This window comes from Lactuca saligna, chromosome 9, assembly GCF_052625555.1.
Source record: "Lactuca saligna cultivar CGN05327 chromosome 9, ASM5262555v1, whole genome shotgun sequence".
NCBI lineage: Eukaryota > Viridiplantae > Streptophyta > Magnoliopsida > Asterales > Asteraceae > Lactuca > Lactuca saligna.
The window spans coordinates 60,713,040-60,731,575 of NC_136425.1; the positions used below are offsets into that span (position 1 = coordinate 60,713,040).

Consider the following 18,536-nt stretch of genomic DNA (forward strand, 5'->3'; position numbering starts at 1 on the left):
CCTTTTATCCAATTCCTCAACTTGTCCCCAAAATTCATGTCCAATAATCAAATCCAAGTAGCTCATTAAGCAACTTCATTATCCGAAATTTAGATAAGTTTAAATCGCATGCATAAAATAAAATAAACCAATTGTTCATTTCAAAGAGGCAAAAACCGTTTTAATAAACTTGGATTTACAGGGAGAATCATTACTAAAACTGAATCCATAAAAATCCGAACAAAAAGCCGTTTTTGATCATGTCAAAAACATCCACAACAACACTTGCTAAGATATCGCAACATTTAGACAAAATAAAACGTCAATATGAATATCCTTGAACGCATTCAGATCACAAAAATAAAGAACAAAATCCACGATTAAACAAAATTATCGAATAACACAACTCAAGTACTATAACAATAGCATTCGGCTAATCCTTACATTTAAAGATTCAACAACCCAAAACTATGAAATTCTAATGTTTTAAGAAAAACTTGAACTTGGTGGTGCAGGTGCACCACCAGCACCACCTCCAAATCCACCACCACCACGGCCAAAGCTGGGTCTTCCTCCAGCACCCTGCACATATTACAGTTTCAATAAGAACAAATGAAACAATCATGAATTATTGTAAAAGTATCAAAAAGAAGTAAACAATCTGATGAATTAAAACCGATGTTCAATCCCAAGTTATAACCAAGTATCTATCATGATTTGGATTTCAATTGCAGAAGAGTGAAGAGAAACAATAGTGGTTACCCTGTTAAAAGCAGGCTGATAGTCGGCCGGAGCTCCACCCTTTTCACCGCCGAATTCCCCAGGAGGCCCTCTTGGACCACCGCGATAACCATCCCTGTCACCGAATCTTGGTCTATCACCTTCAAATCTAGAAGGGCCGCTGAAAATTCAATCATAAAATTAAAATCAGGGAACCAAAAACATTAACTTTTTGATGACAATGAGGTGAACGAACAGATTCAAAGATATTTACCGGGGACGGTCGCCGGGAGGTCCACCCATCGGACGTCCGAGGGGCTTGGCTGACTTCTTCAAAGTAGCAGGTACGATGTCAGATGGAAGATTGAGGTAAGTTCTGAGGAACTCGATTCCATCGTTGGTGAGATACCAGTAGTAATGCATCCAAGCAAATGTCTCGCGGACATATTCCTTCGATTTAAAGCTCTGCATAAGCTTAATCACCTGCAAATTTGGTACATCGATGTCTGGGTGCTTCGCCAAATTGTAATCCTTCTTAGCGTAGCAAACACCCTCTGTATACACATTAAAATCATCAATCACTGTAAATATCATGGAATAGCTTTAAAAACGCTTCAGATACGTAAATAGAGAGGGATTTAGACCTTGAAAGAGGTATTTGGAAATGGCCTTACGATTCTTCTCGGGTATAATCTGAATAATAATTAATTTGAGATTAGAGTCACGTAGTTTCGTAAGAATATCAAAATGGGTGAAGATGACTTACCATGATTGCGGATTGGGAATGGATGATCGGAAGGGTTAGGGTTCTTCTTTGTAGCAGCAGCGGAAACCCTAGTTATGTTGATGTTCATAAATAAGGAATATTAATCAAGTGTGGTGTGATCTGCGCCACTGACCTTAAAGCCCATTTCGCATGGCCCATTAAGTGTGGCTGGATTTCTTAGTGTTTAGTGTTAGAAAATAGAAAAGCCTTTCACTTATTATTATGGGTAAGTTCTAAAATCTAACTTCTAAATAACGTTTTTAAAGATACTATTAGAAATAAAATTATTATAATCTTTAGGTAGTAATAATTAAAATGGATTATGTTGAAGGTGACAATTAAATATTTTTGGGTATTAATAATGTATTATGCTCAAATGAAAGGCATGTTGTTTTGATATTTTCATGGGTGCAAGTTTTTTTTTTAATGAGAGTTAGTGAAGACAATATTTTGCATCATTGTTATTTTATTTAGGTGTTGTTTGTTTTTTCGAAGCGAAAATATCTGAAGTCTATGTACCATCTCTACAACCCTCTGTAAGAGCAGAGGGGGACCAAACGGCTGCAGCATGTAATAAAAAGTTTGTTTGTCTTTTAACCTCTACAGACTACTGCAATAAGTTAAGGTAAGGTAAACAGGTTTGAAGCAGAATGTCAAGTGTTGCGTCACGCAGCACACGCATAACACTTTTTAAGTCATAAGCATTCTGAAAAAACAAACAATTGCGAAGGGCCAAGTGTTGTGTGTGTGTTGCGCGGCGCACCAATTAAGTGGTCAGAAGTGGGTTTTTTTATTAAAAAAAACAAACAAACAACACCTAAGTAATCATTCATAATGCATACTTCCATTCAGAGGTTAGTTTTCACTTTTTTTGATATTATCATGTCTGTAGGACAAAAACATATTCTAAAAGTATCATAGAAGCTTAGATGGTTAGTAATCATATGATATGGGGATTGAAAATAAAAAAAATATATAGTTTGTTTTCTTTCAACCAAACTAAAATATCTAGGGTTTTAAAAAAAATCCGTTCGATGTAATTTTTGTTCGATATTTTAATTCATGAATTTGACTAATATAGTTCAATACATATCGATGGAAGGGTTTTTAATGTGTTTAAAATTATATGGACCAAAAATGTTTGATTTCATATAACTTTCCAATTTGGTACTTAAGGATGGAAGTTCACTGTCAATTACTAGCATTCTCTTGTAAAGTATTATAACTAGTTGTGAACTACACGGGTTTATTAAAAATAAAAAGTTTAATATCGATATGTAAACATTAAACATTTTATAAAGTAATTGAAAAAAGAAAGTAAATAAATGAGTTTGTAACATTTATGTGAATTTATTTTCAAATTAATAAAATGATAACTTACATGAATAGAATGAGAACCTTCCATATATATAAGCGTACATTTTAGAAATTTAATGTAAGAATGAAAAAACCTAAAAAAAATAACAAGTGGAAAAAAACATGTGGCAAAATGAAGGGAAAAAAGACATATAGCAAAGAAAATAATAAATAATAATAAAATAAAAATAAAAATAAAAAAACTTTCATTTATCAAGAGGAAGTTTGGTATTTGCATCCTCATCACGGTTAGCACTTAGATGTTCCAAATGTTAATCTGTGACATCCCCAAAATCACGGTCAGAAAAGACCAGTTTAGTTTATGTTTTTGAAATAATTTCAGAGTAATCCTTTAATTAAAAGAGTTGCGGAATTTGTCCCCAAAACAGTACATGATAAAATAAGGTTTATTAAAGCATTTCTTAAAGAAATGTATTTTCATTATTTATCAAAACTCGGGATGTCATGTTCCGATACAGACACAAAAGCATAACAATAAAACATAAACCTTACACGATTACATACAACTACTGGTGTATAAACAAAAACATCTTCACAAATTCTCCAACTTATGCTCTCGCGCCACTACCTACAAAGAAACTGAGTGGGTCAGGCTTGGGAACCTGGTGAGCATATAGGGTTTTCAACCCACGATAAATAATTATATTTAATTTCACCAACCAACAATAACCCGATTACACATTCTCGTTATCCTCACTTTACGTCTGTAACACCGTAATTTTTTTCAAATAATTTTTTTTTTAAATTAAAATAGTTTATCTCTTTAACGCTTTTCATAAACATCTCATTTGTTTAATTTACAATACATAACTCTTTTGTTCAATCAATTAATAAACCAGGATCCTCAAACAAACGCTTCCCTCGTGTGTACAATCGAGCCGATGTCGTCCCGTGAACCTGAGAAACCTGAAACACATAACACAAAACACTGTAAGCACGAAGCTTGGTGAGTTCCCCAAAATGCCACTCTAACACATATTAGCCACTCAAGGCTATAACTCTGTTGACCCTCTGGTCTGTATGTCTCAGTGGGACCCTCCAGTCCCAACTCTCTGTGGACCCTCTGGTCCTAACTCTATGGACCCAAAGGTCCTAACTCTGATAACTCAGAATCATGCATATCACATATCACAATAAATCTCACAAAATAAATAGCATACAATTACACTGGCACATAACTCTAAACCTAACTCTGTAGATCCTTTGGTCCTAGCTCTGTGGACCTTCCAGTCCTAACTCTAATATACACACAACATAAATCACATAGAAATAATGCAGTGCCACACATAGCATATATAACATACAATAACTCTGTCACATAACTATATTACCACTCTAGGTAAAGTATAGTGAGAAGACTCACCTACTACTGCCGACTGAAGAACAAGATCACGCTGCTCCGACCACCGTCATGAACTCCATCACTAAATCACCGAAACCAATAAATACTAATAACAACCAAAATACCCATGGAAGTCAACTGGTCAACTCTTGGTCAAATTCAAAGTCCTAGATCAAAGCCAACCCTCCTGACTGACTCTACTCGCCGAGTCGCCCCAAGACTTGCCGAGTCCCACAACTCTGAGTCAAACCGTACTCAACTCACTGGGTCATCCCTTGACTCACCGATTCTCAGCTTAACCAGAAAAGGTTAGGACCTCAAGACCAGACTCGCCGAGTCCAAGGCTATCTTCAACCAACTCGCCGAGTTTCTTCCTATCTTCATGCAACTCGCCGAGTACCACTAGCTCTTAACCCATACAGAGGCTTTCCAAGCCATGCAGGGTCTCCAATCCATATATCTACTTTTATACAAGCCATCCATCACGTAAAGTGGCAAACTTTACGTGAATCCAAGGAGATCTAAGCATAATACACTCTTGGGCTAAGGCTTGGGGCTAAAAGACTTCATCAACAGCTCTTGAACAGGGACTTTATGCTCTTTTGGATCATCACTATTCTAGATCTGAGGTAGCAACCTCAGATCTAACCTCCAAACTCAAGATAGCACTAGATATACACCCAAAAATCCCACAAATGATAGATCTAGAAGGATAACAGCTCAAGAAACGAATCATCACCTCAAAAGAAGGCTCCAACAGAAGAATAAGTCAAAACCTTGAAAAGCCCCTTGCTCCAAGCCTCTTAATCTTCAAAGATCTCTTCAACAAACACTCCTTCAAGATCCAAATGTTCTCTAATTCTCTCACAACAAATATTAGGGTTTTTGGACTTCAAGGGAGAGAAAAGAGGCTAGGGAGAGGGTATTATGTTCTTTATATAGGGCCAAATCCCTAGGATTAGGGTTTTCTCCACACAACACCAACTCGCCGAGTCCAGCCACCGACTCGTCGAGTTGGCCACTAGACACGCGACCAGAATCGCGACCCTACTCGCCAAGTCTACCCATGGACTCGCCGAGTTGATCATTCACATTTTCACTTTAAACCCTGAACTTTGCACCCCTGAACTTGGGATGTTACAACTCCCCCCCCCCCCACTTAAATTAGGCTTCATCCTCGAAGCCTACAGCAACACAACTCCAAAAACTACTCTCTCAATGCACCACCTGGCATTAACCAAACCAGGTTCCTCAAAACACTACCACCGAAACCACAACCTAACTCTTCCCCTGCGGTGTCCTGACCACCGCCTCATCCTCTGATACCCACACTTATCAACCGTGTACCACTCCATGATACTTCACTCGCTCCAAATCACAATGATCGCTTGACCCTTACATAGCTAGACATCACCCCGGACCACCGGGTCCTGACCCGGTACCAAAATGCTATCCCTTTCCTTGATTAGCATAACCTTTATTGAATTCACTCCCGGAACTCATCCCGCTTTCAATCCGAATTCAACTCTTTTCTTTCCGTGCTGACAGGATGACCCATCCTTTAGCTCCTGAACAACTCTCTCCTGAGCTCTCCTTTGTAATCGCATACACATGTTGAGCATGTTCTACATCCTCGGGATGGAAAAACCCGACATACTGATGATACCATCAAACATCCCCAGGATGAATTACCACTATATACATAATCTTCTAATCACAACCATACTTAATTCTAAGGCTCTATCCTTGCATTTCTTCTGAACTCCTCTGGTTCTAAACAACTGGGGATTCTTCCGCAACCTCAATAAACACCCAACCCGGATGCACTTCCATACCACTGGCATACACACAGTGTTCAACCACCCTACTCTTAACCATCCATTTTCACTACTACCTTCACTTCCGTGAACCAACACTCCTCCCGGAGTTACCTACCTTTCTCTTTCCTTACCCAAGGAAATCTACTTGTCAACCTTGCCACTTTAGACAAGTGCCACGGTGCTCACACCCCACTCTACACTATCCCTCGTAGAGTAAATGTTACTCTATGTATCATACATGCTCTGAATCTGCTCGCAAGGACTCTCAGGTCCATGCACCACCTCTTCCCAGCAAATGGGGGTCCGACACCTCCTCCTATACAACAGCTCAAAGGGTGGCATACCAATGCTCGAATGATGGCTGTTGTATAGGAAAACTCAGCCAAGAGTAACTGTGTGTCCCAACTCCCTCCGAAATCTAATACACATGCTAGAAGCATGTCCTCGAGCGTCTGAATCGTCCGCTCGCCGTGAAGTGTCCCCAGACATCACCATGATAAACTCTAGCCTATTTCTCATATCCCACTTCGATACTGAGTACCTAGTCAGCTTTTGACTCCACAGCTGAACCTCCAAAGATCATCTATTACATGATCCAAAATATCTCACTAGCTTCCTCCCCGTGTCCACTATCCCGGCCAAGTGACTCACAAGTCACGAAATTCTCTTTTCCTTATACGAAAAAATACAATCCAATCGAGGATCGACTCAACTCTGACCTCCAGTTCCACCCTTGGTTCAACCACTAGGCTCCAAAAACTCTATACTAAGGCTACTCAAGCCTAAAACTCTTCTGCATCATACCCTGATCGGGGTACATTCCAACATCACACTCTCTTTCCGTCTAGTGAGCATTACGGCTCCCCGCAATAACACGACAACCTCTGACTAGTGAGTACTACGGCTCCCCATAGTACCACGACTCCCTCTCTCTGACTTGTGAGTACTACAGTTCCCCGTAGCATCACAACACCCTCTGACTAGTGAATACTACGGCTCCCCGTAGCTTCACCCCATGCTCTCATTCTCATCCCAACGACACACTACGCCCACTAACTCATGCTTCGTAGACTATCATAGATAGCTACACATACTTGCCCCACATATGCATCACAGACTCCGGCGGCAACCGCTATAACAAAATACCTACATCTGCTGAGATCCACTTTCTTAAATAATCCATCTTGATGCCAATACCCAAAGGGCTCCCACTGGAACTGAAAATACATGATACACCACTAGTCGTCCCAACTCAATATTCTAAATAACTCCAAAATCGGAACATGATACCCGGTCACCACGGAACACCGTTACAGAACATCGCGATGTCCTGCCTTAACCACAGATCTCCTACTCCCAGCACTATATAGATACAACAACACATTTTCTCTGAACTCCATAAATAATTCCTCATTTTACCCAATGCGTAACTTGAGTGTATTCAAACACTCAATTGGAATACAAAGAAGGCGCTAACGCTTCAGAACACGCTGATGATCCTTTGAAACCCTTTCCCCTACTGCTCAAAATCCAAGCAAGTATACACATACCGACCCGGGAGTTGGTTGCTTGATAATATTCTATCCACCCTAAAAAGGGAATAAATAATCCATACTTCGACCCAGAAGTCCTCGACTGCCCATACCATCGATACGAGTCTTCCCTTTGAAACGGCCCTGGCCACCACCGGATTCCTGACCATTGGCCAATTGCTGAGGAGACGACCATCCTTCCTCAGACACATACCACATGCATTATCTCGCTCTGCACCTTTCTTTGATCACCAATGACCCTGGCCTTATGAATTCGAGCTGCAGATTTCTGTATCCAACCCCTACCCTCTCTTGCACATATATCTGGTTCCCTCAATAAAATACCTGGTTCTCCCCCACTTAGGGTTCGAACCATCACCAATTGATGCACACACCATCCCACAAACTGTTTCCACTAGTAATATCGCACCGCCCTTGGAAGGTGCTACGCAACGCCTGATAATCTCCTTTAAAGAGATCAAGCAACCTCAAATACCTTGAATCTCAGAAGAAATCCTTAGGAACTTCTCATCACGACTGACTCTAGTTGTTCAAAGTCTCATACCATCCTAATACCGAACATCTCGATTGTCCAGTACTATCACTGACTCTTAGAATGAAACAATAATTCATCGTACTCCTCATCCTCGACTTTTTAACCCAAGTTTCAACACCTGAATCATCACAAGAACAGGGTCTCCACTCCCATACTCAATATCCATCATAGACAGAAGAGCCGCCGCCCTGATATACTCGACTGGATTACCCGATGATACCGCCACCACACGCCCTACTATACTCAATTAGGGTGTAATGTGGTCCTTAACCATCTCAGTCCCCAGTGACTACTTGCTCATGGTAGATCATTTCCACGCGGCATACATGCTACCTGATACTCTGGTGGAAAAATCAACATCAATGTCAACCTACAGGGTTTTACTCCTATACCCCAAAACTAAAATCTCACGTTTCTCCGGTTTCCCACAGAAACATAAATAACACCCATCAGGTCACAGAAGGTGACATCTCCTCTATTGACTGATCGCTCACTCAGGCCGCAATCCCCCATAAATGCCTTCTCTACAAATCCCTGAGTCTTGCGACTACATCTGACATCTTACCAATAATACTCTGAAATGCTCCCGACCTCCCTCTCAAGGGATGCCTCTACGGACTCATTCATGGCCCTCGGGCCTAAAACTCCATCGCGTCCAAACTCTATCAATCAATGTTGATCGGACAACCGGAGAATCACAAGCATCAACTGCTAAGAAACCATGGTACTCAGCCCCTGGCATCTCTTCTCAATTTGCTACGATGCATGGTACTTGAACCATGACATCACTCCTCAATCTGCTACGATGTATGGTACTCGAACCATGACATCAGTCCTCAATCTGCTACGATGTATGGTACTCGAACCATGAAATCACTCCTTAATATGCTACTTAGAACCTTCAGAATACTCCCTGTATCGAGTATGGGTCCTCTTATTTCGGTAGTAGGGCCCATACTACCTGACACATCTACCCATACTTTCCACACGGACTGTCCCAGAGCTCCTAAGTAGCTGCGCAACCTTCTCGTTCACCAATTCTGCCATGCGTGCTCGCTCCTCAGCGAAATGCTCTACTCCACCAGCGTACTCATCTGGCTAAGGTCGCTCCCACTTCTCCGCCATCAGCTGCTGAAGAGCTCCTAATGATGCCAGTCATCTACTTCCTGAATATCATCATATTCACTTTGTAGTTGACTCCCATCATCGAGAGTTCCACAAAGCACGAAGCAAGCAGCATTCGGGCATCGAAGAATACATAGAGCTCACTCTGGATGATAACTCCGCTTGCTCTGCTCATTCTCAAGGTACTCTGCTCATTCTCAAGGTACCACCGAACTCTACAACTCTGCCCCTTGCGGGTTCTAACTATTCTTCGATAAACACCACAATACTCATCTAGGCGTCTCTTCTAGATTACTCTTCTACTCAAATCCCCTTAAAGGATTCCAACTGAATACTCTCACTCATACTCAAAAGCACATCACATATAACAACAACTCCTAGACTAAGGCATCACAAATCAGTCCACCCTAGTCCTAAGATATGGAATACCTAGCCTGTCTCTACCATGCATAATATCTTATAAATGTATCATAAATATCTCATAACACAAAAGTAATGGTATTTTGGGAAATCACCATTTGGGCTCTGGCTGATTGTACACACTGCTCTTTCTCGCTTCCTCTTTGAACTCTTATTCACTTTTAGAAAATCATTTCTTTTGAAAATTTTCGTACTTCCTCAGCTTGAGTCCAGATTTACCCGAAGGTGCATCCGAATCCCTCAAACCAAGGCTCTGATACCAACTTGTAACACCGTAATTTTTTTCAAACAATTTTTTTTTTGAAAATTAAAATAGTTTACCTCTTTAACGCTTTTCATAAAAATCCCATTTGTTGAATTTACAATACATAACTCTTTTGTTCAATCAATTGATAAACCATAATCCTCAAACAAACGCTTCCCCCGGTGTGTACAATCGAGCCGGTGCCGTCCCGTGAACCTGAGAAACCTGAAACACATAACACAAAACACTGTAAGCACGAAGCTTAGTGAGTTCCCCAAAATACCACTCTAACACATATTAGACACTCAAGGCTATAACTCTATAGACCCTCTGGTCTGTGTGTCTTAGTGGGACCCTCTAGTCCCAACTCTCTGTGGACCCTCTGGTCCTAACTCTATGGACCCAAAGGTCCTAACTCTGATAACTCAGAATCATGCATATCACATATCACAATAAATCTCACAAAATAAATAGCATACAATTACACTGGCACATAACTCTAAACCTAACTCTGTAGATCCTCTGGTCCTAGCTCTGTGGACCTTCCAGTCCTAACTCTAATATACACACAACATAAATCACATAGAAATAATGCAGTGCCACACATAGCATATATAACATACAATAACTCTGTCACATAACTATATTACCACTCTAGGTAAAGTATAGTGAGAAGACTCGCCTGCTACTGCCGACTGAAGAACAAGATCACGCTGCTCCGACCACCGTCACGAACTCCATCACTAAATCATCGAAACCAATAAATACTAATAACAACCAAAATACCCATGGAAGTCAACTGGTCAACTATTGGTCAAATTCAAAGTCCTAGATCAAAGCCAACCCTCCTGACTGACTCTACTCGCCGAGTTAACCCGCTGACTCGTCGAGTCCCCATGCTCTGAAACTCCCATAACACGACTCAACTCGCCGAGTTACCCCAAGACTCGCCGAGTCCCACAACTCTGAGTCAAACCGTACTCAACTCACTGAGTCATCCCTTGACTCACCGATTCTCAGCTTAACCAGAAAAGGTTAGGACCTCAAGACCAGACTCACCGAGTCCAAGAACAGAATCGTCGAGTCCAAGGCTATCTTTAACCAACTCGCCGAGTTTCTTCCTATGTTCATGCAACTCGTCGAGTACACCTATGTGACTCGCCGAGTACCACTAGCTCTTAACCCATACAGAGGCTTTCCAAGCCATGTCGGGTCTCCAATCCATAGATCACTCTTATATAAGCCATCCATCACGTAAAGTGGCAAACTTTACGTGAATCCAAGGAGATCTAAGAATAATACACTCTTGGGCTAAGGTTTGGGGCTAAAAGACTTCATCAACAACTCTTGAACAGGGACTTTATGCTCTTTTGGATCATCACTATTCTAGATCTGAGGTAGCAACCTTAGATCTAACCTCCAAACTCAAGATAACACTAGATATACACCCAAAAATCCCACACATGATAGATCTAGATGGATAACAGCTCAAGCAACGAATCATTACCTCAAAAGAAGTCTCCAACAGAAGAATAAGTCAAAACCTTGAAAATCCCCTTGCTCCAAGCATCTTAATCTTCAAAGATCTCTTCAACAAACACTCCTTCAAGATCCAAATGTTCTCTAATTCTCTCACAATGAATATTAGGGTTTCTGGACTTCAAGGGGGAGCAAAGAGGATAGGGAGAGGGTATTATGTTCTTTATATAGGGCCAAATCCCTAGGATTAGGGTTTTCTCCACACAACACCAACTCGCCGAGTCCAGCCACCGACTCGCTGAGTTGGCCACTAGACACGCGACCAGAATCGCGACCCTACTCGCCGAGTCTACCCATGGACTCGCCGAGTTGATCATTCACATTTTCACTTTAAACCTTGAACTTTGCACCCCTGAACTCGGGATGTTACAATGTTCCTAAAACAACAACTATCATGAGGGACCCAATCCAGGAATTTTCATCGGGACGGACACTACTGCAAAGGGGTTTCCTCAATAATAGATGTGACATCCCCAAAATCACGGCCAGAAAAGACCGGTTTTGTTTATACTTTATTTCAAAATCAGAGTTATCTTTTAATAAAACGGTTGCGGAATTTGTCCCAAAACAATAATATGATAAAGATTTATCAAAAGCATTTCCATAGAAATGTATTTCATTAAAAGACTCGGGATGTCATGTTCGTACAGATCAAAAGTATAAACAGTACAATATAAGCCTTACTACATTATTTCATATCTACAGGCCTATTTCCGTAATTCCTCGTCCAAAACATCACACCTATGCTCATGCGCCACTACATGTAATGCATAAAACTGAGTGGGTCAGGCTTGGGAGCCTGGTGAGCACATAGGGTTTTCAACCCACAATAAATAAGTTTATTAATTTCATCAATCAACAATAACCCGATTACCCGTTCCCGTTATCCTCACTTTACGTCCCTAAACACCTATCATAAGGGACCAAGCCTAAGGATCATCATCGGGACGAACACTACTGCTAAGGGGATTCCTCAGCAATAAATGTCCTAATAGGCAACCATGTGGGGGATGGAGTACACCGGTGAACACATCGTTCACAACACCTACAGGTTGCGAGCCTGCTAGTGTTCCACTGGACTGTCTAGAAGAGTCCGTGGTCGTCATCTATACTCCAATAGATGACTGGATCAACAACAACAACATCGAGGCCTCTCATCATTTTTATCACACATCACCTATTACATCTACCCATGTTTTACCCCAACATTTTCGTAGATATAAAATACATATACAGTTTAAATCATTGAAAACATGTATAACAACATTCATCTAACGTAGATAGCAAGTATTCAGATAATATGCACACATAGCACGTAATTTATATAAAATACTTCATATCTATGTGTAAGCTGAAAGTAACTATGCACTCACCGGAAAAGGTGGTGATTCCGAACTCAGACAGCGCTTCGCTTCTTAAAAATAATTTTTTCTTCGACGAAACCTAGTATTATTACCACTAGAGTTTAGTTTATTATTCGTCGAGACTAATTAATAGTCTAATAACGTTACTATAATTAAATAAAAGTTATATTAAAAATAGCGTAGGCGTAGCTCACTTACAGCGGGTTTTATAGAAAACCGGGCTTTGCTTGGAGCAGCGTTCCCGAGCCGAAAAACTCTTCTTCTCAGAGCCTTCGAGCACTCCGGGGCTTCCGCCTCGTGCTAGGGAGGTTCCCTAGGCTTTTCGGGGGATTTCGGGGCTAGAGAGAGGTTCTAGAGAGAGAGAGAGAGTAAAGAGAAGAAAGAATGGGAAAGGTGTGAAGAAAATGAGGGTGGGAGAGGTGGTATTTATAGGGTGAAATGTGGCTGAACTTGGTGCCACATGTCACCATCTGGTGGCAAGCCTTGGGGAGAAAGCAATGGCCAAGATTGTGCCACATCACCCATTTTCGCACAGCACACTTTCGACTTCTAAAATCCGTAACTTTCACATACGACCTCTGTTTTTTACGTTCTTTATATCCACGCGTAGGTAATAATAAGATCTACAACTTTCATTTTGACACCGTCAGCTAATTCTCGACCGATCTTAAATTTAACAGTACAAGGAGATTATACTGTTAAACGTCTGCGTAAAATTAATAACTTCTACATACGGACTCTGTTTTTGTCTATCTTTTTACCGTTGATTTCCTATTAATGAGATCTTCAACTCTCATTTACGTTGCGTAAGCCAAAAACCGCTCGAACTAAAATTCGAGTTTCAGGCCGTGCACTGCTAAGCCGAATCTTAGAAAAATCATAACTTCTTCATACGAAGTCAGATTTGGGCGTTCTTTTTATCGATGTTCTTAGTTTAACATATTCTATGAATTTTGTTTAGATTGCTAAGGCTAAAAAGTCTTCTATCGTAAATTCACTATTTACGTCTTCCGGTGTCGTGCCGGTTTTGCCGTAAAACTTCGGTGGGCCATAACTTCTTCGTTATAGCTCGGATTTCGGCATTCTTTATATGTACGGAAACCTTGAGACATATTCTACAACTTTATGTAGAGATATTGGGATTATCTCACACTTTAATTTTGACACTCATTTTTATTCTTTATTAATTATACATTTATAATTAAATAATAAACACATAAACACACATAATTCACATAATACTCAAATATTTCATATTTATTACTTCAAAAAGAGTTACAATAGTTGACCTAGACTATTACATTGAAAAAAATGCTTAGCCCTGAAAACCCGAGCGTTACAATTCTCACCCCCTTAGGATGATTCCGTCCCGGAATCATGCATCGGCAAACAGATGTGGATAGCGACTCATCATGTCATCCTCTGTTTCCCAAGTGAGATTCGGCCCATTCGAATGTTTCCATCGGACTAGCACCAAGTCGACCATCTTGCATCGTAACTTCTTAGTCTTACGGTCAATAATTGCCTCAGGCTCTTCGATCAGCCTTTTATTCTCATCCATCCTTAATTCCGAGATTGGAATTATGTCGGGAACATCTCCCATGAATTTCTTCAAATAACACACATGGAAGGTGTTATGAATACCATTGAGTTCTTCGGGCAATTGCAGCTTGTAAGCTTGGTTCCCAATCCTCTGAAGAACTTTGAATGGTCCAATAAACCTTGGACTCAACTTTCCTCGTTTCCCAAATCGTATAAGTCCCTTCCACGGTGAGACTTTAAGTAAAACGGAATCCCCAACTTCGAAGGTTATCGGTCGTCTTTTCTTGTCGGCATAGCTCTTCTGACGATCCTGAGCTGCTAACATTCTTTCCCTAATCACCTTCAATTTCTCAGCAGTCTCATGGACTATCTCGGGGCCCATAAACTGCTTCTCTCCGGCTTCAAGCCAACAAGACAGCGTACGACACTTCTGCCCATACAAGGCTTGATAAGGAGCCATCTTGATGCTCGAGTGAAAAATATTGTTGTAGGAAAATTCTACCATAGGTAAGTGCTCGTCCCAATTCCCTTGGAATTCGAGGGTACATGCTCTCAGCATATCTTCCAACGTCTGAATCGTTCTTTCACTCAGACCATCAGTTTGCGGATGGTAAGCAGTACTCAAACATAACTTTGTACCCAACTCCTCTTGTAGACTCCTCCAAAACCTCGATGTGAAACGACTATCACGATCTGACACAATAGTAAGAGGGACACCGTGAAGTCTTACAATTTCCTTCACGTAAGCATTTGCGAGCTTATCCATAGACCACTTCTCGTTGGCTGCTATGAAGTGTGCACTCTTGGTGAAACGATCCACGACTACCCAAATCATGTCGTGACCATTCTTCGTTCTGGGCAGTTTAGTCACAAAATCCATGGTGATGTCTTCCCATTTTCCCATGGGTACAGGTAAGGGTTCTAAACTCCCATACGGTTTTTGATGTTGTGCCTTAACCCTCGCACATGTTACGCACTCAGCCACATACTTCGCAACATCGAGCTTCATCGTCAGCCACCAGTAGTAGGGTTTTAGGTCCCTATACATTTTAGTGCTACCGGGATGAATCGAGCACATGGTCTTGTGTGCTTCTTCCATTAGAAGATCTCTTATTCCTCCCGTCTTAGGTACCCAAATTCGATCTTGGAATACCTTCAGTCCTCGACTGTTCGTACCGAACACTAACGTTTTTCCCAAACGTTCTTCCTTTCGGTCATTCTTTTCTAAGGCTTCTTCTTGAGCTTTCCTGATACTTTCCACAATCATCGAGACGACTTCAATTCTTAACGCTCTTGGCCTTTTTCTTTCAAGATTGACTTTTCGACCGAGAGCATCAGCAACAATATTTTCTTTACCTGGGTGGTAAAGTATCTCACAGTCGTAGTCCTTGAGAAGTTCTTGATGGGTTTTGAGCATACTAACACTTCCTAAGTGTACATGCAACCCTAATAACCTTGGATCTATGTTTGTCTAATTTGTCATGCAAAGTTGAATTCCAAGGTTATATCCTATCTAGCATACATGGGGAACAATTTTAACATAAAGTATAGATAGAATAACTTACCTTGTTGTTGCTTGTGTTCCTTGAAACCTTGTGAGCCTAGCACCTCAAGTGGTGATGCCTCAAATGCTTCACACAACACCAAATACTCTTGGAAGAACTTATGAGAGTATACTCACTTCTTCAAATCGGCCAAGCCCTCTTTTCACTTAGTGTAACCGATTTGGGAGGAGATCATATTCCTTATATAGTGTTGACACATCTAGGGTTAAACCCTAATGTGTCATGACTCTTCATTTCCATGACCCATGGGTTTGTAACTCCCATGGAGCATCCATGGAGCATCCTATGGGTGGAACCCAACTTGATGATCCATGGAGCCTTTTAGCCCACTATACAAGATATGGATGATTTACTTAATCAACCCATATATTTAATTAGTTATCTTTTGATCACTTAATTAATTCTAAATTAATTCTTGATCAAACTAATCAAATAATATTATTAATATATTAGAACTTATAATATATTAATAATCTCCAAGCGTTATTTCTCTCATTTAGTTTATCCAATTGCATGGTGCCATGCAACCCAAATGGACCATGCCGGGTCGGGTCAAGTACATACCAGAAATAGTTATGGACTTAGACACCTTATCCAACAGTCTCCCACTTGGATAAGTCTAGTAACTATTACTGCAAGTATGACTTCAGGAACCGATCGGCAATCGTAGCTCTTTACAAGGTTTCTCGAAACTTGAGAAGACGATGGTACGCCATTTAAGATAAGTGATCATATAATCCTCTGTTCTAGATATCAGTCGGACAAATACATGGAACAATGTCTTACTTATTATCCAACATTTGTTTCCCGATTTCCGATTTGTTTGACAAAGAACTTTATTGAACACATCAATCTAGTTCTGACCGGGCCCGGTACATAGGCCAAAACAAAATCATCGAGGGGCCCAGATATTAGCTTCTAATCCAAGAAGGAACAGATAAACTTCGACTCATATGTTTGTTCTACCACTCATTGAATTACACATAAGAGCACAATTTTATAACATCGAGTTACCAATGCGTTTTTCGTACAATTAATGCATAACCAACTCATAAGTAACAAATCATATCTCTAGGTTTAAAGACTTATATGATATTACCGTCTCACGATCACTCGAGATAGAATTCCATGAAGTGATTCCAGTGAGCGTGGGTTGTGTCCAATGCTCAGAACTTATGAGCACTCATGATTGTTGTAGCCTTGTCCCAGACCTCTACAATCAAACATGACAGTCTTGATTCATACCTACTTCCGACATATGACCGACTGTGGAGGTTTGAATAATATGTTATACCAAACAAAATTATTCTGGAAGTCAAAACATGCAAAAGAAATATAGTAAACGATCGACAAGAGATAGCAACACTTTACTCATAAATAAAACACTTTTATTCATCATCAAATGTCAATTACACTTTACAAATTTCAAGATTATCTAACTACTAAATCTAATATCATCCTTCAGCCCTATGCTCCGAGCATGCTGGAGATGCTTAACCCGAGTCAGTCCCTTCGTGAGGGGATCTGCCGGATTCTCATCTGATGATACCCTCTTTGCCACGAGGAGTCCTTCTTCGATCCGATGTCTGATGAAATGGTATTTTCTGTCGATGTGTCTGGATCTCCCGTGATCCCTTGGTTCCTTGGCTAAGGCAACAACACTTTCACTATCACAGAAAATTTCCATCGGCTCTTTAATAGCTGGTACAACTCCAAGGTCTCCAATGAAGTTCCTCAGCCATAACGCCTCCTTTGCCGCTTCGCTAGCTGCAATATACTCTGATTCACAAGTAGAATCTGCCACTGTCTCTTGCTTGGAACTCTTCCAAGAAATTGCTCCTCCATTTAGGGTAAAGACCCAGCCCGACTGAGAGCGGAAGTTATCCCTATCAGTCTGGAAGCTAGCATCACTATACCCTACAACTCTCAAGTCATCACTCCCACCGAGGGTAAGGACCCAGTCCTTAGTCCTTCGTAGGTACTTGAGAATATTCTTTACCGCAATCCAGTGTGCCTTGCCAGGGTTCCCCTGAAACCTGCTAACCATGCTCAAGGCAAAGGCTACATCAGGTCGAGTACACGTCATAGCATACATGATCGAACCTACAGCCGAAGCATAAGGTAATCGACTCATTTCTGCTATCTCAGCCTCAGTGCTAGGGCTTTGTGTCTTACTCAGCTTGGCGCTACTCTGGATGGGCAACTCTCCTTTCTTGGAGTTTTGCATTATGAATCTCTTCAGAATCTTCTCCAAGTAGGTACTTTGACTAAGTCCAATTAGTCTTTTACTCCGATCTCTCAAAATCCTTATCCCCATAATATAGGCAGCTTCACCAAGGTCCTTCATAGCGAAACACTTTCCAAGCCAGGACTTTACTTCCTGCAAGGTTGGAATGTCGTTTCCTATGAGTAGTATGTCATCCACATACAATACCAAAAAGCTAACTATACTCCCACTAGCCTTGACATATACACAAGATTCATCTTCACTCCTAGAAAAGCCAAATTCCTTGACCTTTTCATCAAAGCAAAGATTCCATCTGCGAGGTGCTTGCTTTAATCCATAAATGGATTTCTCAAGCTTACACACTCTATTAGGGTACTCGTTACTGACAAAACCCTCTGGCTGACTCATGTAAACATCT

General features: G+C 40.9%; 1 protein-coding gene across 1 annotated transcript; it reads right to left on the reverse strand.

Moving 5' to 3' along the window:
• Positions 1-301: 301 nt before the first annotated feature.
• LOC145017580 (small ribosomal subunit protein eS10z-like) lies at positions 302-1,590 on the reverse strand. Its single transcript, XM_078975584.1, has 5 exons — positions 1,466-1,590; positions 1,344-1,392; positions 974-1,253; positions 742-880; positions 302-561 (listed from the first exon to the last, which is right to left on the reverse strand). Exons 1-5 carry the CDS (start codon positions 1,466-1,468, stop codon positions 466-468), a joined length of 567 nt encoding a protein of 188 aa, XP_078831710.1. The 5' UTR covers positions 1,469-1,590; the 3' UTR covers positions 302-465.
• Between the last annotated feature and the right edge of the window lie 16,946 nt (positions 1,591-18,536).